We start from the raw sequence: 24,321 nt of genomic DNA on the forward strand, positions 1-24,321 counted from the left end.
CTCAAGTGCTTAATCTTGGACCCGTGAGACCGAATCTGGAGACGGAGATACGCATCTGTCGCGTGGGCCGGAAGACTCTATTGGCAGGCTCTCCATGGCCGTAAATACCATCGACCTCTTAGTCAGTCCACGGCTCGAGGGAATGCGCCTCTGCCGACGTGTATACCTATGTGTAACTGTCCCTTGCCGAGTGAATGGAAAACGAGCGGCACGCTGGGTAGCTCGGAGGAGGAGGAGAGAGATCATACCGTAGCGCCTGCATTTCAGTCAACGTCACGACCGCTAGGTAGGTTGGAACTCAGCAAAGGATTCGGGCGCGGTAATGAATCATCGGTCAGCCTAGCTTACTCCCGTCAATCGGCCAGTCCAGTCCAGTTGGTGCGACGATGGGGTAAGCCTGTCCGATGAGCCTGTGTAAGTGGTAGAATTTGCGGCAATGCCTGAAATTCATGCAGGATGTGCATTTGCCTGTACAGATGTCGAATGTCGTTAGATCAAACGTCGTTAGATGGCGTTGAGCAAGGAAAAGAAGAGAAGACAGAAAAGGTGCGAGGCTCCGCGCCGCGCGTCGAGACGGACGGAATTTGTATGGATGACGGCATTGAAGCCTATGCCTGCCTACCTTATGCGGTGCCATGGGCCCTAGGCAGGTAGGTATGTAGGTACGTAATTGTACTGTACAATGCCACCAGTAGGAGCTTTAGGCACTTACATTAGGTACCTCCTCACCTGTTCATCTCTCTAAGGGGGTAGCCTTGACGTGCCCGACGTTGGGAGGCACGTACCTAGGTGCAGGTACCTACTAGGTAGAGGTATCTAGGTACCTAACGCGACCCACGGTTACTATGCATATAGGCGACCGCTCATGAACGGGTGGTATTCCATTACACGAGCTCCGGCTCGCCCGCCCAAGACAGGCAAAACCTACCTCCGCCCACGTATTACCTAATGCAGATGACGAACTTCCCTACCTATATGCATCTAACGTACTTATCGCTGCTGGTCAGGGATGCCTGCCTACGTCATAATGCCATAACTATCACAAACCTCCCTAAAATCCCATCCTCTAGTCCAACTAGACAATCCCGCCGTCGAGGGAACGATCAATCAAAGGAGAATGCCGAGAATTCCCATCTTGTCGTAGGAGACGCAGCAGAAAGGGGCGGGGTAGTGTCCGCCGACAGTTGGATCTCCTCTACATGGGGTTAAGACATTTCTCTCTTTGAGCTGCCCAGAGTGCGGTGCTCCGTCTTTTTTCTTCATCTCCCAAACTTCCTCCCGGCACCACCACTGCCGCGAGTCCACCCGCGGCGACACGACCTTAATCGCTACCTAGGGAGCTGCTCGACGGCGCTCTTGACTGTACGCACACTCGACATAGGACGCGAATATGGCGCGGTTTAGCTGGAGACAGCTTCTCAGGTGGGATCATCACGTTACGCGAAACCATCACGACTGGTCAATCCATGAGTCTCGCCGTGAACGTGAGTTAATTCTCCCATCCCTATTGTAGATGGAGCTGCCGGTTCCTATGACTAACCGCTGCCGGGCATGTCGATCCCAAGTCCTCCCTACCCACCGACACGAGTCCGTCGAGTCCGCCATCGCCGCCCCCGAGGTAACCAAGATCGCGCTGCGTCTCCGCTATCTCATCGAGCAATGCGTGCCGTACGAGGTTGAAGAACGGCAAATCACCAAGGCCCATAGTAGGATCATTACGCCGAAGGTCGTTCGGGCGGCGAAGGAAGCTGGTGGGCAGGAAAATCGATCATGTGTCGTCTATTGTCTCCTCGTTGTCCAGAACTGGTTCCACCGTCAGTCGCTCGTCGAACTGTGGGACGCGCAGCTTCATCAAGCTCGCGCCGTCGCTTGCGAGATTATCGCGAAGCAGATCATCGAAGCCGAGGAGGATATGGGCTATCTGCTGCATTCTGTCCTCCTGAAACGGTACTCGATCATCATTGACGGCGAAGCTACACATCCCGTCAACGTGATCGAGAAGGCGGTAGACCTCCACGCGCTGCTCGTGATCGGCTCTTCGGGCTATCAGAAATGCATCAGCTACCTGTGGAAGGGCTGGCTCGTCCAGGATGAGGACGACCCCTCAAATTTCGTCGATTACCGAGACCGCGACAACACCTCTTTCCTGGCGCATCTGGACCCGGATCGCATGCGTGCGCCCGTGTACCAGAATGGCCTGCAACTGGTTATATCCATCATATACCTTGCCCTGTATACTGGTGCTCTCAGCACAATCAACCCCACTGGCCACCTGGACTTCGTCGAAATCCTTCTCTACCTCTTCACATTTGGATTCGTCTTTGACGAGCTCACCAAGTTCTATAAGGCCGGGTACCACATCCTCGGTTTTTGGAACGCGTTTAACAATGTCCTATACACGTTGTTGATGGTTTCGCTCGTGATGCGCATCGTCGCCTTCACTCATCCTTGGGACGATGGCCACTCCCGCGAAAAATATAACCAATTGTCGTACAACTTCCTCGCCTTTACCGCGCCCATGTTCTGGCTTCGATTGTTGCTCTACCTGGACTCGTTCCGCTTTTTCGGCGCCATGCTTGTTGTTCTCAAGGTGATGATGAAGGAGAGCATTATCTTCTTCGCTTTGCTTGTAGCCGTCCTTCTCGGTTTCCTCCAGGCTTTCGTCGGGATGGACTTTGCCGAAGATATGACCGGAGAAAGGACCATTTTTATTCTTCAGGCCATGGCAAACGCGATTATGCAATCTCCCGACTTCAGTGCCTTCGAGCGCTTTAGTCCCCCTTTTGGAATCATCTTGTATTATCTCTTCACCTTTGTTGTCATGGTACGCCGACTCCTAGTGCCTACTGAAACCGTGGCTGCTCGTAGTCGAGTGCCGCTTGGTTGTCCGGATAATAGGAAGCTAACGTGCTACAACCACTAGGTTATCTTGCTGAATGTCCTTATTGCACTTTACAACAGCGCGTACGAGGATATTTATGATAACGCCAATGACGAGTACCTTGCCCTCTTCTCGCAGAAGACCATGCAGTTTGTTCGCGCTCCCGACGAAAATGTCTACATCGCTCCGTTCAACCTGATCGAGATATTCCTCGTAGCCATTCCTTTCGAGTGGTGGATGCCTAGGACGCAGTACGAGCACCTTAACGACATCGTGATGGGGATTATATACTCACCCCTGCTTTGCTGTTCCGCCTTGTTCGAGGTCAGGATCGCCCGGGAAATCCAACGCAATAGGAGACGGGGCGAGGACGACGAAGACACGGAGCAAGAGTGGGAGCAGATGGCGCACGAAGTCGACTTCGAAGGCGAAGGCTGGACCAAGAAGGTGGCCGACAGCAAGGCCAACATCGAGGAGCACCCCGCCGTGCTCGAAGTCAAGAAACTGAGAGGCGAGGTAGGAGAGCTCAGGGCGCTTCTCGAGAACTTGACCAAGACTCTTGAAGCCAGAGCTGAGAGTTAGGGCCTAGCCTAGATCAGAGCTGCCCCCCGTTGCTACTCAGGACTAACTTTCACTTCATAAAAGTGTCGGAACACACTCGAGTCTAGAGGTTTTCATCAGATACAATTGCATATATGTACACATAGCTCCTAGGCTATAACTAATGTGGCTCGCGAGAGCTTTACCCCTCAAAAGAAAACCTTGTCGATGAAAACGACGGCATTTCTCGATTTAGTAACAATCCCTAATTTCTCTAGTTCCGCCTGGCCGGGCGCTTGGCCCCCTTCGCACCGTGGGGCCGGTGGCGCCGCGGGTTGAGGTCGTTCTGGACCTCGCAGTCGTGGCAGAGGGCGGCATCGGGGAATGCGCGACGCTGCTTGCACCGACAGGTGCAGCGGCAGCCGGCGTAGGAGGGCTTGGTCTTGCCCCAGAGAGCGGCGCGCTCGCACACGAGGCAGAGGGTCGGCGGGGGGGCGGCGGCCGACAGCGCGGCGGCAGAGAGGGGAAAGCAGGGGCACGGGGAGAAGACGGAGGCGCTGGCCACCGGCGTCTGCGGCGGCGTCGTCGTGGTCGGAGACGAACACGGCGTCTGCATCCCGGCGTCGGGGAAATAGAGCACGGGCTCCTGCGCGAAGTTTCGGCACCGGCAGTAGGTGCAGGCGCAGCGGTGGCGCTGCTCGGGGTGCTGGAGAGAAAGCATTTCCGAGAGGTGCGAGGCTGGGGGGATAGCAGGTGGTCTTCTCGGCCGTTGAGCGAAGAAAGTGTTCAAGACTGAGGTATGCCGTGGAGTTGGTTGGGTGGATAAGAGGTGGGTGGTCGGTGGAGGGGTTGATATAGGGGCGAGGATGCGTAAAGGAGATCGTGTGAGGTGTATTTGCGAAGATGGCTAGCTCGAAGCAGAGAGCACAATGGTTATGGTTCTATAATACTATTCTCTCGCTATACCCGCGTCAAAGGGCGCTTTGAAGGGGCGGTAGAGAGACTAAGCATTGTCTGGTGTCGCCCTCACCTACAGGTCAAGGAAGACAACCCAATATAGCACAAAGAGAATGCGGGCGGGAAGAGTCTGGGTCAGTTGGCGGTTGTGGATATGGAGTTGAGTCTGATTGCGTGTAGCGAGCCGTGAAAGAAGATGGGATAGGCCCGGAAACTCGAGGGGGCGGTGCAATCACTCAGGTCAAACACTCTGAACTTCTGGCTGATGTGTCTCATCTGGCCCCTTTTCGGCCGCGCGTCTGAGGTTGCTATCATCGCCCCCCTGCTCTATAAACCTTGGGGTTTACTTCTCGACGAACTAGCTAAGGCGGAACAAGAATCTCTAGTTATTATATAAGTCGGAGTGGTAGTGGCGGTAATCGCGCCTTATAGAACCTATGCTGAGTAAGGACTTAAACATTCTTACCTCTTATTATTCAACCTCCTAGTACGATATGCCTTAGGGCGATTCCCTATGGGTAGCGAACCGCCACAGCCCTTCATTACGAGACTAAGAAAGTCGTTTCGACTTTTTCTAGTAACACTGTCCATGTAAAATATTAGTACCCATAGTGAATGGTAACTAGTCATCTTGTCCTTAGATTCCGGTGTTTATTTTCGCGCCATGTGGAAGGTTGTGTCGGTAGTTCGCGCTCTAAGGAGGAGGCATGAGGTGCACTGCTTAGAAACGAACGCCATGGCCTGCAACTTCAAGGGTTCCCGTATGGTACGGCGAGTGACGGTCTAATGTATTATATACCCGATGAGACATATTAACCCTTGTTAACAATACCCTCCACAATTTTCATACCGATTCGAGCGCAGGGCCCTGCCCTCGATGGACAAGAAACACCTAACCACCTCGACCCGAGCACTCTTATCGTCAAACTCTCAAATCTTTTTGGCCCATTCGCTCCGTGCCACCTAGAGTGAGTTAGAAAAAGTCCCGAGCATATCGAATACATGAAGACGATACTTACCCAGCTTCTAAGCCTCTTACCGAAAACGTAGCTCGGAATGGTAAGGAGGCTGATCACCAGATTCAAGCCGGCAATGCCTATAAATAAGTTCCTCGGCCCCATTTTCGCCATTAGTCCATTCCCGATGGTGGAGGCGACGAAGCTTATAACCGCCTTCACGAAATTGATGGTGACGAAGGCTTGGTTAGCATCCTTGGTGTGGCAATCTATCACGTAACTGATCGAGGCTTGCGTGGCGAACGGGACTGCGACGGAGTGCATCGTGATCCATACTAAGCACCAGACCAGGGACAACCCCTCTTGAGCGGCGACGCCGAATCCGATAAAGCCGGCCGTGGAAAGGGGCACGGCGATGAGCATCAGGACAAGACGGAACTCGGGCTCGTAGATCCCATTATTGCGCTTAGCCATCCAGACCGGAATCGCGTCTGACATCCACCCAGAGAGGGGCGAGAAGATGAGCGCACCGATGGCCAGGGGGACGTTGGTGAGCCCTATCTGGGCTGGCGTGAGGCTGTACGGAGGTGCCGAGAAGACGGTGACAGACAGAACGCCGATCATCAGGAGCCAGCAGAAAAAAGAGCCGTAGACGAGGGTCGAGAAGATGACGGCGGGGAAGCATATTAGGGGGAATGGCTTGATCACACCCTTCCAGAACGACTCGTCAGACAGACGACCGCGGTAGATTTGGAGCTGGCTCTTGTAGCTCTCCCTGGGCTCTTTCGCTGGGTCATCACCCTTAAGGTCAGCCACCGACGATGCGCGAGACTCGGGGCGTTTGTCGAAGTTGCCGCGCGGCTTCGTATAAGTCGTCTCGAGGACGACGAAATACATAGCGGGGAGGATCAAGCAGAAGACGAGCGCTGTGATCGCGAACGTTCCAGAGACGCCAAGCGACTCGATGATGAATCCGGCGATAATTTGGCTGCGTCGACGTTAGCGAGCAGGAATGGAAGCGGGATTCATCCGATTGCAAGTACCCTATCAGCACGCCAGCCCCCAGCATGACACCCCATAAGGAGAGACGAAATCCTCTTTGATGGACGAAGAACAAGTCAGACACCGTAGACGTGACTAGAGTCTCCAAGGGGGCCGCGGCCATGCCCTGGAAGATGCGCATCGCTGCCAACGAGGGGAAGCTCTATTATATCGATCGTTAGCATTGGCGGAAGCGAGGGCAAAACTCTCCGTGACTCGACTTACATCCGCAAACGTGCCCCAGATGTTGGAGATAAGGAGCAATAAGGTGGAGATGACGAAGAACGGCCGCTTTCCCCAGACATTGGCACCGGAGGCCGTAAAGAACGTTGCAGACCCAGTAAAGAGCAGAATAGACCCGACCATGAACGTGGACGCAGTATCCGGGTCGATATTGAACTGCTCGCTGATGAGAATCAGTCCGGGGGAGATCATGGGACCGAGCCTGCATTTAACTATTAGACCATCTGCGGATGAGTTGATTTCGCTACGCACAGCAACTTACGAAGTCGTAACGCCGGAGCTGAAGGCCAAGATCAGCAAGATCGAATTCTTCCACATTGGAGACCACTACTCTCGTGCCACGATTATTAGCCCCGGCCACCGCCTGCTGCGTCCGACGCGAAGGGAAGACACTGACATTCAGCGGATCGTTTGGCGAATCGCTCGGCTGCGGGACGAGAATGATATCGCCATCTCTCTTCAAATCGCTAGTGCTTGCTATAGGCCCGTGTTTTAGCTACGAGACAACGGATCTATAGCGACAAACTGACCTGCGTCGAAGGACGGCCCTTGCTCCTCGCCCAGCTTCGAGGTCCCTGGCGGCCTGTCCATGTATACATCTTCCAATACCCAGAAACCCATCGTGACGGCGGAATGTGAGGGACGGTAAACGAGATGAAATCGAAATTAAATCAAAAGAATAACGAGTGTAATAATGCGAATAGAACGACGAGATTGAAGGCTATTACAAGAAGTAAAGAGAAAGGACAACACTGCCGGCAGTGTCTAGTTAGACGGTCGACGTCGAGCAGAGAAGAAAAGAACGTGGTGAGAGAAGAGGAGAAAAAAAACGAGGCGTAACTCTCGGTCACTGCTGTAATACTTATCTACGTCCCTTGGCGATAATCATCTCATATGGATACTGGATGGTTCTACCGTAGCACGGCCGTCTTTTACATACATAGTGCCACCAGGCAATCCCCGTGTCAAAGCTGGTCGATCATGGAGAGATAATTGCAGGGCCAAGCGAAGGGAGAGGGATGGGGGGTGGGAGGCGATCATCTCGAATACCGGTAAACTCACCATGATTATACATCCCCATCCACCATGCCATCTGCCATGCAAGAGTGGCGACCCGTCTGCGAATTCACAGGTTACCCGAAAAAAGACCCCGGAGCCGTATCCGGCAGGGTCGGCACTGGGTCGCGCAGGGCAGAAGCGTACGTTAGGTTCGGTATACAAGAGAAAAGAGAGAAGAGGCGGTTGCACGCATTGTTCCACACAAACCGCCGAGGACTCAAGCGTGCATCATCATCACCGATCTTCAGCACTAGCACTCCCGTCGCGGCTATGTGAGCCTGGTCCATCAGTCGATGAACGCACGTACGCTCCACCGCCTTGGACCTCGCGCCGTCGATCGTCAGGGGTGGTAAAACGTCAACTCCTGCAGATCCGGCTTCGGCTCGCCGGTCCTCTCCCCACGGGACCACGCGCGGCAGTTAGTCTGGCATCTGTTGGCGCCCGATCTATGCAGCCATCCTCGCAGACATGGGGATGTTTCTCTGCGGAGCTGGCAAGCCTACGTCGCCTCTCGAGATCGCGCACGGGGGTGCCGTCGAGGAAGGCTTGGCCTGGCCAGACCCAGCTGAGAACACCCCGGCGAAGTTTCTGGGTCGGCGGGTATTACGGACATGGACGGACGGGACTCGCGTTTCGATTTCGCCTAACGTCGCGCCAAGCTCCTCAGGATCGCCGTCGCAGCGCGCAGCACACGCTACCGACTCCGAGACAGGTGTTACAGGACGGTGTTACAGGAGACGAATCGAGTATTCCTGACTAATCCGCCTGCCCGTGTTGTTATCACGTGATCCTACACAGAATTAGCACTCTCATAAGCACACCTTTGCCCAGGCGCTAGCACCCAGTGTGTGCACTGCGCCCACAGCTGCATTTTGAATAGCTTCAACTCTAGCCGAGGGCGCGCTACAAACAGCCACCATCCCCGGTGAGGGGGAGGTCGGAAAACAGCCACCATCCAAGGAGGTCAGCAACGAATCTGTTGGATTGCGGGTCTGGTTCTTGTTGGGACGATTGTTGATTCTTGTTGGTTCTGATTAGCGGACGATGCACGATTTGCACCCAGCGGTTGGCGATGACTAAGACAGCTGACAGCACCTGGCGCCACCTGTCCCGCGCTAGCGCACAAGCACATCCGATGGCGGAATAGACGCGGCGCGTGGGAAAGTCCGACAGCGCAGCCGGAAACCGCGCCGAGTAATAAAACATCAGTCGGAGGAAAAATTCCAAGCTTCGGTCGACAGACCCTTAAACCCCTCACCCCCCAAAACGTGGACCCCGACGATACATCCAAGTCCAGATACTGCAGAGCCGTCATGCCCTCCAGATCAGATATCACCTTTTTCGGTGCAGGTCCGGCTCTGCTACCTACCGATGTCCTCGAGGAAGCTGCCAAGGCTCTCCTTAACTATCAAGACACCGGCCTGGGCCTCGCCGAGCACTCTCACCGCTCGCAGCTCGCAGCCGATATAATCAGTCGGGCTAAAGCTGATCTGGCCTCCTGTCTTGATATCCCGGACGACTACGAGATCCTCTTTACGCAAGGCGGCGGCACAGGACAATTCTCTGCCACAGCGTATAACTTTGTTGGCGCCTGGGTTTCCCGCAAGCAGCAAGAGATCTTTGGGGATATCGAAGGCGATCCCACCGACCCTAAAGCGATCCAGCAACTCAAGGATGCCGTGGACAAGGATCTCAAGATCGATTACCTGATTACCGGCCGCTGGTCACAGAGAGCATCAGCTGAGGGCGAGCGGCTTTTTGGCCCAGAGCATGTCAATATTGCGGCAGATAGCCGTGAGACAAACGGCGGTAAGTTTGGAACTATTCCGGACGAGAGCACCTGGAAGCTGTCTAAGGATGCTGCCTTGGTGTATTTCTGCTCCAATGAGACGGTTGATGGGGTTGAGTTTCCTGAATTTCCTAAGTCTCTTCAGCCGGGACCTGATGGAAAGGGCCCAATTGTTGTTGCCGACATGAGCTCGAATATCCTTACGAAAAAGATTCCGGTAAAGAACTTCTCAGCTATCTTCTTTGGCGCCCAAAAGAACCTCGGTCCAACCGGTGTTACCGTTGTGGTTATTAAGCGAAGCTTTTTACCACCTATCACATCTCAACCGTCTGCAAGTCTAATGAGACAACTGGGTCTGCCAATTCCACCGATCATCTTTCAATACGAGACTATTGCAAAACATAATAGCCTTTACAATACATTAAGCATCTTCGAGTAAGTTACGATTAATTTAATATTTCTAACCGAGATAATACTAAGTCTATTACTAGTGTGTACGTTATAGGCCAGGTTCTCCGAAAGTTACTGCAGACATACCCAAACAAGGTTGAAGGACAGCAAGCTATATCTGACAAGAAGGCTCAACTTATTTATGATGCCATTGAGGACTTTCCCGAGATCTACCAGGTCATTCCCAACAAGGCAGTGCGGTCGCGTGTCAATATCTGCTTCAGGGTTACCAAGGGTGACGATATCGAGGCCGCAGAGAGAGCCTTTCTGGAGGAGGGTATCGCCCTAGGGCTGACTGGGTTAAAGGGACATCGTTCGCAAGGTGGAGTGCGCGCAAGCAACTACAACTCGGTACCTTTTGAGGGTGCAGAGAAGCTTGCCAAATTTATTCGCGCTTTCGCAACGTCATAAGAGCAGCTTGTCGGTTAGGCCGTGGGCGGCCTGATCAGGGCACGGACGTGGTTTCGAGAGCTATCTCGCGCATGATATCAGCAATCGTCACGTCCAAGATAACGCAGGTCCTTGAGGCAAGGCAAATCAAACGGCCTAACGCCGAGGTATGGGGGTTGTTTCTATCAAAACACTTGACTGGTACTGAAAGCTTGAGCTTCTCAGAAACCAGAATTTACAGAAACGGGTTCCTAGAGCCAGAGACCACTTGCCTGCGATTTCGGTTCACTGAGCAGGCCACACTGACCGCAACATTGATTGATTGACAACCATGGGAAGCAACCAGAACTCGATTCGTAGCATGAAGTAGAGTGTGTTTCGCGACCTCGGATTCTCGAGCCTTGGCGTGGTATCTGATGCGCGGCGCGGAAACACGCACGGGTCGGCCGTCTCGTCTCGCCCACCAATTGGCTAAGACAAGAGGCACATAAGCAACGACATCTCTCTGAGACGTGATGGGATTGATTTGTAAATATATAATACCTATATCGTCGAGAACACCGCAGCGACTCCGCCGTGTAATACCCGAGAGTCTCATCTCGCTGGTTTCACGGCGACGCCTATCCGCACCGGCTCGCCTGCGTACCGACACGCGAGACGACAAAGAGCTCAACGCGCGCATCTCAACGCGCGCGAGACGTCGAAGCTAGCGAGATTATTGAGCGAATGCGTGCGAGCAAGAGTTGAGCACACTTGCCCGGTCTGTAACAGGGCGTGGAAAGCGTGCATGAATGAGGGCGACGATGGCAGCAGGGGTGGCCCTCGAAAGCGACCCATCGTGGCATTGTCAACCACGTTTCGTCTGCTCTCCCCTGCCAGCACGCGCAGACGTCGTCCGAAACGAGAAGTGAGTAGATATTTTTATCCGGGACAGCGGGTCTTGGCTTTCTGCCAACTTCGCCCCCCCCCTTGTCGTCTTCTCGTCCACCATCCCATGTGGGAGGGCGGGTTTACCTTCCCCCCACAGCTAGTGGGCTGAAGTGGGTGCGGCTGGTGCTGGTGTCCTCGAGTGTCACCTCCAAGGGCCAGAGGGGGGCAGCACGGCGTAGTAATGGCAGCCTGCGTCGACAGGGATTCATACGACCAGATAGGTACACGAGCCGAGAGGGAGGGGCTACTTGCTTCCATCCTCCTCATCATCGACTCGGGCTTGATGAGACCTCAGCCTCTCGGGCTCCTTGCCTTTCAGCTCCTTCGTCGGGGCCTCCTCCGGCATCCTCTCTTCCCCCGCCTGACCATTAACGTCCTTGGCTTCGCCCTCCCCGCCCTCCTCACCCCCGCCTTGTTCACCCCGCCCTTCTTTCTCCTCCTCCCCCTCCACCTCCTCAAAATCGTCATCCCACTCCGCAATCAACTCATTCGTCGCCTCGCCCTCGTCGCCGCCCTCCTCACCCTCGCAATAACCGCGCAGCAGGCTGCGCGCGGCGCGGCGGCCGACGACGGGCAGCCTCTCGACGCCGCGGGCGCGGAAGGCCGCGGGCACGGCGCGCGGGTCGAGCAGGCCGACCTGGGCGAGCACGCTGGCCTGGTCCCAGTAGGCGTGCTCGTGGCAGAGGCGGCCGGCGCGCACAGCGGCCACGGTCACCACGACCAGCTCGACGCGGCGCCCCGTCGACGGCACGCCTGGCAGCAGCCACGGCACCGGCTCCGTGTGCCGCAGCGCCACGTGCGTCTCGTCGACCACGCGCCCGCCCGCCGACGCCGTCCGCGACAGGAGCCGCAGCCGCAGCGACCCCGGCGTCCCGCCCCGCCCCGCCCAGAACTCCCCGTAGAACCGCTCCAGCTCCCCCCGCCCCACGCCCCCCGTCAGCGTCGGCACATACGTTGCGTGCACCCCGCCCGCGCCGTACGTCGCCATCGTCTGCGCCGCGTCCCGTTGGAAGAACTTGGCTGCATCACGGTCCGCGTCAGCATGGTAAAACGTAGACATAGGCATACAGATATAAGGTACAGGTAAGAGTATTGAAGGCAGGTTGGGGGATAGGGGGGACGCAGCGCTCACCCTCGATATTCCGGTCGACGACTTCCTCGACATCAACGTCGAGGCGGAAGGCGCGGCGGGCGGCGGCCAGGCTGCGCGACCAGGCGAGGTCGGCGGCGACGCGGTCGAACTGGGGGAGGTCGCGCTCGGCGAAGCCGGGGGCGGCGTCGGCGTAGGCGTAGGCGGGGTAGGCGTGGTCGGGGAGGGCGCCGGCGGCGCCGAGCCCGCGGCCGACGGCGCGGCGGACGACGCGCGGCGGGCCCTCGAGCCCCAGCGCGCGCCCGCGCCGCGCGACGTCCACCTCGCTCCCCGCCGCCAGGTGCACGAGCGCCCGCACGCCGCCCGGGAACGCCGCGCGCGGGTCCGGGATGCGCCCCGGATAGTACGCGATCAGGCACGCCAGCCGGAACTCCGGGTTGCGCGCCGCGGTCGCGTGGAAGTGCTCGAGGCAGAAGCTCGCGGCGTCGCCGTAGGCTGTCGAGGGTTAATCAGTATGATCGTAGAAGAGAGGGACAGAGTGAGAGAGGGAGAGAAAGGAAGAAGGGGCGCGCACCGACGATGCCGAAGGTCTCGCAGGGACCCATTTTCTTTTTACTGAGCGCCTCCACCGTCTCGCGGTACGCGTTCTCGCTGGGGCCCATGGGGACGTACTCGACGTCGAAGCCCTCGCCGCGCCAGTCGCCGAGGGCGGCCAGGTCGAAGTCGTCGCTCTCGGCCGTGACGTACAGCCTCGGGGGCGCGCGCGGGAAGTCGCTCGACAGGAACCCAGGGTCGTTGCGGGTCGCCGCGCCGCCGGACGCGGGCGCTTCCAAGGTCCACTGCCCGCGGCCGGGCGCGGAGCCGCCGAACAGGCCCGGGATGTGCAGGTCCATCGCCGCTGATAGTGCCGGCGCAGAGGAAGTGATGGGTATTGATTTTCTCGCTGGCTTAACGCCGGGTTTTCGATGTATCTACAGATGTAATGAAAGTTGGGTCAAACTACAGAGTAAGAAAGAAACAATCCATGCGTTAGGTGTAGTAGGGATCGAACAGAGGAGAGCATTCGCGGCGCCATCACCAGCGACAGTATTAGCAGGACGCAGACGACTCCATGACGGCATCGGGGCGAAGTTGGCGTGACGTCAGGCCAGAGCACGAAGCCCTGCGCTGCCGACGATCCTCCCCCCCTCGCGCATGAATAATGGAGTGCCGCGCTGTTGGAGACACGGGATACGGTATGCGGCGGAGGCCAATCGCAGAGCGGTATCTGTCTGCGGTGGCCAGTGGGGGGGAGAGGCTAGGTTGCTTGCATTACACAGCCAGGGAGCACAGTGGTGCGCCACCCGAGGAGGGGAGTGAGGTGCGGGTGTGGGATGGGGAGTAGAGCAACAACAATACACCGTGTTATTTAGTGCGACGATATATATGTATGAGAAGTAGAAGTCAGATTCCTCTGGTCTGGTAACAGCTGTGCAGAATGAGCAGCAGGCGTCCCAACGGTGTAGCTTCGCGGGCGGGAGCAGAAAGGGATAACAGCACACGCACACCGAGGGATAGTAGGTAAGGGTCGAGATACCTACTGGTCGTAGATAATACCGGCATACCTATGATACGGCTCGACACGGTGAGAAACCTCCGTAGACGGAGTTCGCAGGACGCGGGAGACGTGTCTCGCCTACCTGACGCCTCGACCACCTACTACGGGCAATAGGGGTACTAGGGTCGCGCGTTCGGTGATTATCCCTTGGTCCCAGTGGCTTGCATAGATGAGCCTCACAGCCGTGAGGCGAGCGGCTTAGTTTGTAATTCGTAGGTATGCGGGCAAGATATTGTGTATATGTATATATATATATATATATGGTAGCTCACACATCGCGACGACTTGCCCTCGCCGTCGCTACCAAGGCCTGGCCGCCCCGAGTGCCGCTCGTAGCTTCGATCGCGGTCGCCGGTCCACCGTGTCGCAGACGCGAACGGGGCCGCCGTCCTACTTCGGCCTCTGTCTCCCTTTCTCGCTGCTCCGCGTCCGCGTACTCTCGACATTCCCGGGTAATCGTACAAGAGAAGTGGCCCCAATTGCCGCGTGCGATCTCGCAGAGAGATACTACACAGGGAGATAAGCACACCTAGCCAAGTGAACTACTCGATGGGGAGCCAGCAGCAACAACTGCTACTACGACAATGGCATTGACAGCGACAGCGAACACAAGAAGAACGGGTGGGATGCGAAGACTATTGGACGGGCTAGGAATTTCGTTCCTCTCATTTCCCTTCCTCATCACTCTAGTAGCCCGCTAAGTAACAGCAGATCCCCGCACACACTCCCGACTCCGACAATAGCAAGACCAGTGGCCCCACGACCAGCGCACAACCTCGTCGAGGCCCAAGGCGACCCCGGCCCTACGGGAGGTGACTCGCGGTCCCCTTCTCGGCGTCGGGCCCGTTCCCGTGCTCGTGCTCGTGCTCGTGCGCGTAGTCAGACACCACCTTGTCGGCGTTGCGGCGGCCGGCGGCCTCGACGGCGTCGGCGTCGTGGGCCACGTCCATGTCGCGGCCGCGGTACTCGGGGCCGAGCAGGGTGAGCAGGATGACGTAGGCGTAGACGCAGCCCATGAAGATGCAGATGACGGTGCCGTAGTCGTAGCGCCGGACGCCGCGCTCCGTCGGCGGCAGCGGGAACCGCTCGCCGATCGTCGCCTCGATCGTCGAGCTCGCCGACGACACCAGGTTGCCCAGCTGGTAGCTCGTCCCCACCACGAACGTCCGGAACGCCCCCGGCGACAGCTCCATCAGGTGCACCGGGATCACCCCCCACGCCCCCTGCACGCAGAACTGCTCGAAGAAGGCCGCCGCGATGATCCGCTCGTTCGACACGAACGTGTACGGGTACAGCAGCGCCCCGCCCACGACGCACATCACGATGATGCTGAAGCGCCGCCCCACCACCTGCGAGTAGAAACCAACGGCGGCGCCGCCCGTCATCGCGCCCAGGTTCGCCACCACCTGCGTGACCGTGACCTGGTTGGCCGTGAAGTTGAACTGGTTCTCCAGCAGCGTCGGGTACAGATCCTGCGAGCCGTGCGACATGAAGTTGAAGCCGGCCATGAGCAGCACCAGGTACGTGAGCAGCAGCCAGTGGTGCTTAAGCGCGACCTTGCCCTCCTCAAGAAAGGTCTTACCGACGTTCCCGCTGGCGCGCCGCAACTCCCGCTGCTGCTCGTACATCTCCGTCTCGGGCAGCGTCAGGCGCCACAGGATGAAGATGACAGGCGGGCAGGCGCCAAACCAGAACAAGGGGCGCCACCCATGGGACGTGGTGTCGACGAGTCCGCGGGCGAATGCAGTCGCAAGCAGATAGCCGAATGCGTAACCCTGCTGGAGGATGCCGCTCATGAGGCCCCTGGTTTCGCTGGGGAGGTCTTCGAGGGCGGTCGCGGCGGCGTTCCCGTATAGGCCGCCCATCGCGACGCCGAATAGGGCGCGACAGGCGAGGAATTGGCCGTACGTGTTACAAAACCCGGTTCCCTGTTGCATTCACGACGTCAGCAGGCCGAAACGATACCGAGCGGGAATCGGCGTGGAGGGGTGGGAGAGGAGTGTATCACTACATAATACCAGGGGGCAATAAGGCTATATATATATATATATATATAGGTATATAGGGATGCATGTGGCATGTGCGAGGGAAGGGGGGTAGACGGGGGAGACGAGGGACCGGGAAGGGGACAGGCGAAGCTTTCGCCAACACTGCGCCAAGCATCGCCAAGTGCGGGAATCGGTATTGGCATTGGCATGGCATCCGCAGCCCGATCTGTGGATGCGGCTTAAAGTCTTGGGGGACGGTTGAGTCCCCCAATCAACTCCCATCTGAGAGATCCAAGACAGAGGCTGGGCACGACGCGACTGTGATGTGATTATTCTGCGAAGCGATGGTGCCTGTATATGAGGTGGATTGAGATGGTGTGGTATGAGTTCTGGGAAATCAAATTGGATGAAATCGAGCAGTCGCATATATTGTCTTTCTGGACTCACCAATTCAAGCGCGATGAAGAGGATATTATTTACGATAAAGGGCCACTTCCGACCGTAGCGATCTGCCGCAATGCCGAAGAGAATGGAACCGACAGATCGGAACATCAGCACCAGAGTGATGCCCCAGGTGATATCGGTATTGGTCTTGTCAAAGGTCTCGGCCAAGTCGCGAACGGTCAACGAGACGGTGAAGAAATCGAAAGCGTCCCAGGTCTATTATTTCCAAATGGTCAGCAGCCGTTCAGCGCAATGTCGGGGATACACTTGGTGAGAGTGAGAGTGAAGAAATGACAGATCGTAGGCAGGCAGAGAGACAGAGAGAGAAGACGAGGGGTAAGCTCTGTAGCACGGAAATGGTGTATCCATGCCGCTGTTCACATACCCAGGCAAAGAAAGCGACACCAAAGAAAGACCATTGGCGCGCAGTCACCATCCGAAGCAGGCGAATGGGGTTGGGCGCTCTCCCCATCGGCGGCTTCAGCGAGCTGATGCGTGTTGCCAGGTACCGGCCAACCGACATTCCATGGTATGGAGGGTAGAAATTAGGGTCGAAGTCGCCAGCTGACGCTGGCGCGTCCTGGTTGGCGACGTGTGTCGCCATTGAGAATGGCGAGGGCTACCGTATCGAAAGGCGCAGGCAGGATGGGAGAGGGATACGATGTGGTTGACGACGAAGGGGCAGGTGGAGATCGTGGTGGTGAGGATGGATGGTATTATAGATCGGTAGGTATGCGTGTGGGAGGTGTAGGTAAGCGTGCTCCCAAGCGAATTCCCCAGTGTGAGTCAATGTAGGTCTAAGTCCAAGTCTAAGGGTACTCCCGTTCAAGAAGAACACACAAAGAACCGGATCGGAGAGGAGCGAGGGGAGAGGGGGGGGCGCCCCGTATATAAACAAATCCGGGGATGGATTCGAAAGAAATACGGCAGCGTCGAGAGGACCAAAATGGCGGAGCGACAACAGGCTATCACTCCGGTTTATAGGCAGTGTGTCTCCCAGCTCGTTAACCGGTCCGAGTCCGGGTCATCGCGCGTCGCATTGATACATGCGTGCCATCGTACAGTCCCATACAATGTGGTCCGCCCTCTGCCTCCTCTAACCTCGTGCCCAATCTCGACGACGTCTGGGGCAACCTCGGATACCCTGGGCGGTCAAGGAATAATAATGACTGGATGCTGCGGGGGAAAGGAAGCTCATCCATGGAGCCACCGGGATCAAGTTGTGCAAGCTCCGTCGATGGTGATTGGGCCAGTAGAGGGTCTCGGAGATGGGGGCGTGGAATATCGCAGTGGAGGTGAAAGCCGCCGTCTGGGAGAAAATAAGACGAGCAGGAGGAGGGAAAATAAGAAGAAAAAAAACGAGAGAAGAGAAAGAAAAAGAAAGCCCGTGATTCGACGCCACATGGGAATCTCTCCACCTCTTCCTCTCCCCCTCTCCCTCCCTCTCTCTCTCTCTCTGGCCCGCCTACAATCAAGAAAGGCGTCCTTACCCGCCAACACGACCCGCATGCCCACCGGTTTGCTAGGTTACATCACGCACATCTATAATACTCCAGAGCTCGTCCGTGGAGGTAAGCAACGGATGAAAACACGCCTATCGCTAAGCTGACGCTTGCCCATTCCAAATCGAGACAGATGGTCATCGGGTCCTAACCCTGGGTCCTTGCGCTGGTGGCACCAAGTTACAGCCATCGTAGCTGTGTTTGCTGGATGTTGTCGCGCTGGACCTCACGTCTGAGGAGGAGGTCGAGGACGAGCTAGAAAGAGAGGGAGGGGAGGGGCAAGCAATGACGCTGGTAAGCGAGACTCGGACAACGAGCAATGCTACTCTTCAGCCCGATGACAAAGAGGAAGGGCGGGATGCGAGAAGAGAGTCGGCCCGCCTGACATCTCTCTCTCTCTCTCTCTCTCTCTACCTGTATCTCTCTCGGGACGATATACCTTAGGTACTTCCCATTACATTCGTCACCTTTGTCCCTTTTTTTTCTTCCCTCCTCCAATCCCTTTTATTTATTTATTTTCTCTTCCCTCATGTCTGACCCTGGATGCTGTCGCGGCTGGTGACGACTCAGACCCGCCGACGCCTCGATTCCGGCTCGGCATTTGGAACAGGTCTAACCTGTTCGGTAGCAGCACCGGCCCTCTCGCGCTCGCAATGCACGCAACGGGCTCGTGTTTCGTTCACGAGACCGTTGGCCCAGCCGCATGCGACGGCAACGAGAACATACCGAACGGGAGCCGACTGGCCAGCCGCACCAGAGTGGCATTTGGGTCGGCGCAGGTCCCTTCTTTGGCAGCTGGGACCAGCAGACCAGGGGGAGAGTGGAATTGCCATCCAGGATTACCTACGACTCGCATGGAGCTGGAATGCGATGACGCCTTTTCTAAACTACGATATTTCTCTCACCTATTCTCTTCTTCCCGGGGCACCTCCTCGCCCCTCCGCCATCGCAGTGCTCTTTCCCTTCTGCTTGTTTTTCTTTTTCTTTCTTTCTCGTGTGGGTGTGTGTGTTCTTGTGTAAGCCTGGGATATCCGAGACAGAACCACAAGTTAGGAACGAGAGGAACGTCGAGTTCGAATCCTGTGGTCTTCGCTACGCTAGACTCCCGCCGTCTGCGGTTATATATATATCCCTTGGAGAATTAGAGGCCCACGCCAAGAGGAGTCGCCGCAGGCAAGCTTTTGCCAAGTTGTCAACAGCCGGCTTGTCAACGGGTGCGCCGCGTGCCGTGTTAGGTGTGTGTAGGGCCCGCCAATGGGTTTTTGGACGCGCAGAGAAGTCCCTGTCGCTCGGAAACGCAGAGATAAAAGGTCGCTTGGCCCGCAAAGGCGTGTTGTCGCTTTTTCCCGAGATAATTACCTACCCACAATTGCGTACGCGGACAAGCATCGTTTCTCCAGGTCACCACCCAACATGCCGATCTACCCGCCTACCTACTTGTCTGCCTCGAACTCGATGCGAAATGGCGGCCTACTTTGTGCCGTCTCCCACGGCACAAATAGGTAGCCAGATAGATAGCTATTCGCGGGCAGTGTGCGGAGGACGAGCTCTGCAGCCACCGCTTGGCTGCCAAGACCTCCCAAGACTCTGGACTAGGCCGGCCGAAGCAAGGGAGAGAAGAGACGGACTAATTTCGTGTCACGATTCGCCACAACCAACGCAATACCCCAGATCGTCTCGTCTCCTCCCGAGAGGGTAATAAATACAAGAGTTGCGATGTTGGCGGTATGCGGTGGAACATAACTCGACGGGGAATCTGGGGTTTGGCGGGGTACGAAATAAGGGAGGATACGTAGGCGATATTTCTAGACGGTGATGGGACGAGAGAGTTACGCCGGCGATGAAATGAATCGTCGATGTTCCCGTCTAGGCTATATGCCTTCTGTCTGGGCGTGCACGGCAGCTAATTATCTGCCTGCCTATGCACGACGTAAAGCACGCCCTTACCGATGCCTTGCGGGGGTGAGAGGGGCCGCGGTGCTGGTGATAGTGGCAAAGGTGAGGACAGGATGCCTGACAAGGAATTCAGCACGCAGACCAGGTGAGCGAGTGTGTGCGTTAGGTACGTGCAAATACTACGCGCCGAGCGAAGAATCCTTGCTCTTTTCTGGCTTTTTTCCTTTGTCTCCTCACCCTGATATCGGACTATCCTCGGAGCTGTCGTCGGTTTTAGGGGATAAGATGCGAGGGCCAGCGTTGCGTCAGAGGACAGAGGTAGAGAGAGAGAAAGACACGGAGAGAGAGAGCTTACCGTGCGAATGTTGCGGCCATCCAACGACTGGAATAGCCTGACCTCATTGCGGCTATCTCGAGATGACACCATTGTTCGAGATCTCACTGCTAGATCCCGGAGCAACGTCGTGGAGGGGTTCCCCTCGTGGGCTCGTCTCCAAACTTCCCCCTCTTTGCCATTGGACCCGATTGCCCAAGGGAGATGCGACAGCGTCCCTCCATGTAAGACGTAGGCAGGTAGCTATCGAATATCCCGTCAGATTCCTGGTAGAATATCGCCATTTCCCGGTCCTGTGATTTCACGCCCAGACTTTTGCACCTCCTCCCCTCCAAGCACGCAAATATCCTGATCCTGGATGACATGGGTGAGCCGCGTGCACGGCGATATGTAGGTAGGCAGGTACATATTATATGAGCGAGCATCCAGCTGGCTGTCGCATCAGTAGATGCTCATGCGCTAGCTCGCATCTGGGTACTCCGATAAAACCGTCTTAGCAATTTTCATCATCATCTTCTCGGGATCAAAGTCCTCGCGCCTCTTACACATTTTTACCCGTCATGAGATCCCGTGGAGCTTGGCACCAAGAAGCGCCGAGAGACACCAAGAAACACCAAGCCGCCGTTGCTGATGAGTGCCGGCCAGCAAAGCTTACCCCGAGGTAAACCCGACGGCCAAGTCCAGCTAAAGCATTGCCAATTTTTTATATAACAGGGATGCGACGTGGTCCCAAATCCCCTTTTGCGAACCAACCGTTCTCGAGGAGGAGGAGGAGTTGTCGCTGGATCTGGTAGGGGATTCCTTGTCCGGAAAAACGTGTTGCGCGCGTGCACTCGCCCTCGGGCTATTACCCCGCGACGCGAGTTAGGTAGGCCAATTGACGGATTTTGGGATCTCAGCTGTAAGGAGTCTGGCGACGATCGTGTGTACGTGTAGTTCGTGTTTGTTTAGGTATGCGTAACTACCTGTAACGGGTCGACGGCACGCTCACACGCGCGTCCCTGGTGGAGGAGGTCCAGGGGGCACTGGGAGAGGGGACCAAACCGAGAGAGAGAGACCCTGTCGAGGAGACCGAATACCGGCTGCCAGCAACCAGCCACCGACAGCGAAAGAAGGTGTCAAGCCCCAATCCTCCGTCTGCTCGAGTTGCGATTCTCTCGCTGCATCGCTACCCACATCACTGCTTCCGGGTACATTACCCCGACAGGGCGGCTGATGCGGCTCGTATGACTTCTTGCTTGTTTCTGTTCACCATTGGTCTAGATCGTCCGTAGACACCCGATCCTATCTCCGCCCAGGGGAGGAGGGAGGAGGCACGCGCACGCGCAGCCGGCCCAAGTTTGGTAGGTATGTGGTCGCGGACGCCGTGCCCTAATATCGTCCCCCCGTCTAGGTTAGCGACGGGGGAGGAGACCCGGCTGGTGGGGGAGCAGAAGAAGAGATAACCCCGGCATCTGTCCTTAACCTCCTTACAATTCGGGTAAGTTGACAGCGCACAGGCGCCTGAGTATACCTGAGGTGTCCCGCAACCGGGGACAGCGTGCCCAATCATCCCTACCGCAGGTAGGTAGGTAGGCATTCTGGTCGCCTGTTGTTGGCGGGCCAAGTCCGTTCGGCAAGGGCTGGCTTAGCACGCGCTGCCCTCCCCGAGTACCTAACCCAGGCATGATTTCCTGGGGAAGTATTGCCTATTATACGCCACCGCCCGAAGAGGACGGGGATACGGACAGAAGGAAAATGACGGGAAGACGCGGGGTCCCCACGTACCTGGTATCCAGGATGTTGATCCCTGCTGGGCTCACCCGCTTACTGAAGAGTCTCAGTCACATGCGCGCCCTATGGCTTTGCTCTATCCTGAGGGTCGTTCTGATGGGCTCTGTCTGTGTCTGTCGTTGGCCGCTCCAAGTTGTGCTGCTTGAGGCGGAGAGCGGACGAACGATACAACGGACAAGGGCGTTGTATTTAAGGCGCCACTGCCCACCTCTTTGTTTCACAGATCCGTAGCCACGTCTCGTCTCTCTCTCGAGCTCAACTTCTCTAGGTCCCCGTACTTCCCCAGGTTGTCTGTCTGTCTCGTAGGGACCGAAAATGGCTGGAGGCGTCAAGAAACCCGTCAACATTTTCAAGCTCAAGGACCTAGGTGAGCCCAAGAACGTCTTCAACTGGCGACTATGGTTCGCCGTCATCTCTTTTGGCCTCCTTGGCGCCGCTCGTGGCGTCGATGAGGGCCTCATTTCCGGCGCGTTCAACTCTCGAGACTTCCAGAGGACCATCCACTATGACTCCTATAGTCTGATCGACCAGACCAACATCAAGGCCAACGTGTCTGCCATGGTCCAGATCGGCTCTGTCGGCGGCGCTCTCTTCGCTTTCCTCATCTGCGACCGCATCGGGAGAATCTGGGCCACCCGGCAGCTGTGCGTTCTGTGGATCCTGGGCATCGCTATCTTCATGGGGAATGGCGGAAATCTCGGTGCTGTTTACGCCGGTCGATTTATTGCCGGTCTCGGTGTCGGCCAGACCCCCGTCGTCGGCCCCGTTTATGGTACGTCTCTCATGCTGCCCTCCGCCGATGCCGGTTAATGCTGACGCACTTGTAGTATGCAGCTATCCTTCGAGTCTATGCTTCTCTAGAGATTAGAAATCTCGAGTTTCGGTGTTCGTGCGGGTTGCTAACGTACGTGGGTCTCTAGATCGCCGAGATTGCGCCAGCTTCCGTCCGAGGTCTCTGCACGTGCATCTTCACGGGCTTCGTGTATGTCGGCATCGTCCTCGCCTACTTTACCAATTACGGCGCCGAGATCAACCTTGGTGACCAAACTCACGTCCGATGGGTACGTTGTCGCCTCCAGTTGATTCCTCGCCGGGGAGGCTCCGCTAACTCTGTGGCAATCTATTAGCTGGCGCCAACGAGCCTGCACATCATGTTCTCGGGGATCATCTTCATCCTCAGCTTCTTCCAGTACGAGTCGCCCCGTTACCTCATCAAGCAAGGCAAACACGAGCAGGCGGTCGAGACCATGGCTCACATCCGCCATCTCCCCGTCGACGACCCCTACGTCGTTTCCGAGATCGCAGCCATCAGGGCTTCGCACGAGGAAGAGCTCGAGGCCACCAGGGGCACCAGCTGGCACGGGGTTATCAAGGAGGCGCTCTTGATTCCTAGCAACCTCTACCGTCTATACCTCACTGCGATGGTGCAGTTTTTGTCCCAGTGGTCCGGCGCTGGGTCTATCACCCTGTACGCCCCCGACCTTTTCAAGATCCTCGGCATCACGGGCCAGAACGAGTCTCTTCTCATCACCGCCGTGTTCGGAATCGTCAAGTTTGTCGCGGCCATCCTTTGCGCCCTATTCCTCGTCGACGTCATCGGGCGCAAGCGCGCTCTTCTCCTTGGCATCACTCTCCAGGCTCTATCCATGGTCTATGTCGCCGGTTTCCTCACGGCGGTGCCGGAACTGGGCGTGGTGGACGACTACGTGCTACCGGACGCCGAAGCCGGAGCTAGCCGTGGCGCTATCGCCATGATCTATGTCTCGGGCTTCGGCTGGGCGCTGGGTTGGAACTCGATGCAGTATCTCCTCACCGCCGAGCTGTTCCCGTTGCGGATCCGCGCGTTGGCAACCTCGTTCGCGATGACGCTGCACTTCGCGAACCAGTATGGCAACGCGCGCGCCGTGCCCAATATGCTCCTACCGAGAGCAGACGGTGGCATCTCACCGATGGGCACGTTCTGGTTCTTCGCCGCCGCCACTATTGTCGGTGGGATATGGGTCTGGTTCTTTGTACCCGAGACCGCCGGTCGCTCCCTCGAGAGCATGAACCGCCTGTTCGAGCTCCCATGGTACAAGATAGGGCTACACGGAAACGAGGATGCTCAAAGGCTCGATGAGGCGATTACCAGGAAGGAGGGTGAACCGTTTGGAGAGGTGGAGCAGATTGACAGAGTCGATGATAAGGCTCGCGGGGATAACCGTGCGTAGAACTTGTAACCAGAGTCACATATTACCGCCGGAGAGAGTTTGAGGCTGTTCGGGAATCCATCGCTAACATACAAGCGAATCTTTGAACTCGACCCAACGCTTTTTGTTGTCTCGTCCATTGCGAACGCGAATATTCGTTCTAGCAAATGCACCAAAGACCGAATGTCCGAAGATATAGAGTGTCACGTCAGCCACTCCATGATTTCTAGCTTGTACCGGGTCGTTTTCGCATGGAGAAGGCTAGTTCAACT

General features: G+C 56.7%; 9 protein-coding genes across 9 annotated transcripts; 5 read left to right on the plus strand and 4 right to left on the minus strand.

Annotated features, from left to right (window-relative positions):
* The first annotated feature begins 1,300 nt into the window (after positions 1–1,300).
* GGS23DRAFT_136897 (uncharacterized protein) lies at positions 1,301–3,579 on the plus strand. Its single transcript, XM_051511224.1, has 3 exons — positions 1,301–1,484; positions 1,566–2,824; positions 2,924–3,579. Exons 1-3 carry the CDS (start codon positions 1,391–1,393, stop codon positions 3,461–3,463), a joined length of 1,893 nt encoding a protein of 630 aa, XP_051370211.1. The 5' UTR covers positions 1,301–1,390; the 3' UTR covers positions 3,464–3,579.
* A 116-nt stretch (positions 3,580–3,695) lies between these two features.
* GGS23DRAFT_598283 (uncharacterized protein) lies at positions 3,696–4,142 on the minus strand (the record flags this gene model as incomplete). Its single annotated transcript, XM_051518747.1, has 1 exon — positions 3,696–4,142. The coding sequence occupies one exon, from the start codon at positions 4,140–4,142 to the stop codon at positions 3,696–3,698; it is 447 nt and encodes a 148-aa protein (XP_051370212.1).
* An 867-nt stretch (positions 4,143–5,009) lies between these two features.
* On the minus strand, positions 5,010–7,781 carry GGS23DRAFT_575424 (MFS general substrate transporter). Its single transcript, XM_051516798.1, has 8 exons — positions 7,681–7,781; positions 7,149–7,370; positions 7,016–7,095; positions 6,881–6,945; positions 6,601–6,820; positions 6,378–6,538; positions 5,398–6,322; positions 5,010–5,341 (listed from the first exon to the last, which is right to left on the minus strand). Exons 2-8 carry the CDS (start codon positions 7,237–7,239, stop codon positions 5,309–5,311), a joined length of 1,575 nt encoding a protein of 524 aa, XP_051370213.1. The 5' UTR covers positions 7,240–7,370; positions 7,681–7,781; the 3' UTR covers positions 5,010–5,308.
* Positions 7,571–8,539, plus strand: GGS23DRAFT_136914 (uncharacterized protein). The gene has a single exon (XM_051511225.1). It carries the CDS (start codon positions 7,682–7,684, stop codon positions 8,435–8,437), a length of 756 nt encoding a protein of 251 aa, XP_051370214.1. The 5' UTR covers positions 7,571–7,681; the 3' UTR covers positions 8,438–8,539.
* Positions 8,540–10,327, plus strand: GGS23DRAFT_611489 (phosphoserine aminotransferase; the record flags this gene model as incomplete). The annotated part of the gene is made up of 2 exons (XM_051520415.1): positions 8,540–9,901; positions 9,958–10,327. The coding sequence occupies exons 1-2, from the start codon at positions 8,991–8,993 to the stop codon at positions 10,325–10,327; spliced, it is 1,281 nt and encodes a 426-aa protein (XP_051370215.1). The 5' UTR covers positions 8,540–8,990.
* Positions 10,328–11,202: 875 nt separating this feature from the next.
* On the minus strand, positions 11,203–13,573 carry GGS23DRAFT_611493 (NTF2-like protein). Its single transcript, XM_051520416.1, has 3 exons — positions 12,901–13,573; positions 12,369–12,821; positions 11,203–12,256 (listed from the first exon to the last, which is right to left on the minus strand). Exons 1-3 carry the CDS (start codon positions 13,217–13,219, stop codon positions 11,481–11,483), a joined length of 1,548 nt encoding a protein of 515 aa, XP_051370216.1. The 5' UTR covers positions 13,220–13,573; the 3' UTR covers positions 11,203–11,480.
* A 572-nt stretch (positions 13,574–14,145) lies between these two features.
* GGS23DRAFT_575435 (MFS general substrate transporter) lies at positions 14,146–17,677 on the minus strand. The gene is made up of 3 exons (XM_051516799.1): positions 16,741–17,677; positions 16,359–16,571; positions 14,146–15,851 (listed from the first exon to the last, which is right to left on the minus strand). The coding sequence occupies exons 1-3, from the start codon at positions 16,957–16,959 to the stop codon at positions 14,727–14,729; spliced, it is 1,557 nt and encodes a 518-aa protein (XP_051370217.1). The 5' UTR covers positions 16,960–17,677; the 3' UTR covers positions 14,146–14,726.
* Positions 17,678–18,217: 540 nt separating this feature from the next.
* On the plus strand, positions 18,218–19,337 carry GGS23DRAFT_137074 (uncharacterized protein). The gene is made up of 2 exons (XM_051511228.1): positions 18,218–18,301; positions 18,489–19,337. Exon 2 carries the CDS (start codon positions 18,511–18,513, stop codon positions 19,000–19,002), a length of 492 nt encoding a protein of 163 aa, XP_051370218.1. The 5' UTR covers positions 18,218–18,301; positions 18,489–18,510; the 3' UTR covers positions 19,003–19,337.
* A 2,838-nt stretch (positions 19,338–22,175) lies between these two features.
* Positions 22,176–24,070, plus strand: GGS23DRAFT_598288 (putative MFS quinate transporter; the record flags this gene model as incomplete). Its single annotated transcript, XM_051518748.1, has 4 exons — positions 22,176–22,632; positions 22,695–22,705; positions 22,781–22,921; positions 22,988–24,070. The coding sequence occupies 4 exons, from the start codon at positions 22,176–22,178 to the stop codon at positions 24,068–24,070; spliced, it is 1,692 nt and encodes a 563-aa protein (XP_051370219.1).
* Between the last annotated feature and the right edge of the window lie 251 nt (positions 24,071–24,321).

The sequence above is a fragment of the Durotheca rogersii genome (genome assembly GCF_024521655.1).
Source record: "Durotheca rogersii strain YMJ 92031201 chromosome Unknown GGS23scaffold_17, whole genome shotgun sequence".
Taxonomy (NCBI): domain Eukaryota; kingdom Fungi; phylum Ascomycota; class Sordariomycetes; order Xylariales; family Xylariaceae; genus Durotheca; species Durotheca rogersii.

Excerpts from the sequence above, each read along its gene's own strand:
- GGS23DRAFT_575424 (XM_051516798.1), bottom strand. The coding sequence starts at position 7,239 with ATGGGTTTCTGGGTATTGGAAGATGTATACATGGACAGGCCGCCAGGG. Across the intron at positions 6,821-6,880 it reads AGCTCCGGCGTTACGACTTC|GCTCGGTCCCATGATCTCCC; the intron begins GTAAGTTGCTGT and ends AGTTAAATGCAG. Across the intron at positions 6,323-6,377 it reads GGGGCTGGCGTGCTGATAGG|CCAAATTATCGCCGGATTCA; the intron begins GTACTTGCAATC and ends ACGTCGACGCAG.
- GGS23DRAFT_575435 (XM_051516799.1), bottom strand. The coding sequence starts at position 16,959 with ATGGCGACACACGTCGCCAACCAGGACGCGCCAGCGTCAGCTGGCGAC. Across the intron at positions 16,572-16,740 it reads GTGTCGCTTTCTTTGCCTGG|ACCTGGGACGCTTTCGATTT; the intron begins GTATGTGAACAG and ends TGGAAATAATAG. Across the intron at positions 15,852-16,358 it reads TCTTCATCGCGCTTGAATTG|GGAACCGGGTTTTGTAACAC; the intron begins GTGAGTCCAGAA and ends TGAATGCAACAG.
- GGS23DRAFT_611493 (XM_051520416.1), bottom strand. The coding sequence starts at position 13,219 with ATGGACCTGCACATCCCGGGCCTGTTCGGCGGCTCCGCGCCCGGCCGC. Across the intron at positions 12,822-12,900 it reads CGAGACCTTCGGCATCGTCG|CCTACGGCGACGCCGCGAGC; the intron begins GTGCGCGCCCCT and ends AACCCTCGACAG. Across the intron at positions 12,257-12,368 it reads CGTCGACCGGAATATCGAGG|CCAAGTTCTTCCAACGGGAC; the intron begins GTGAGCGCTGCG and ends ACCGTGATGCAG.
- GGS23DRAFT_137074 (XM_051511228.1), top strand. The coding sequence starts at position 18,511 with ATGCACGCAACGGGCTCGTGTTTCGTTCACGAGACCGTTGGCCCAGCC.
- GGS23DRAFT_136914 (XM_051511225.1), top strand. The coding sequence starts at position 7,682 with ATGATTATACATCCCCATCCACCATGCCATCTGCCATGCAAGAGTGGC.
- GGS23DRAFT_136897 (XM_051511224.1), top strand. The coding sequence starts at position 1,391 with ATGGCGCGGTTTAGCTGGAGACAGCTTCTCAGGTGGGATCATCACGTT. Across the intron at positions 1,485-1,565 it reads CCATGAGTCTCGCCGTGAAC|TCCTCCCTACCCACCGACAC; the intron begins GTGAGTTAATTC and ends GTCGATCCCAAG. Across the intron at positions 2,825-2,923 it reads TCTTCACCTTTGTTGTCATG|GTTATCTTGCTGAATGTCCT; the intron begins GTACGCCGACTC and ends TACAACCACTAG.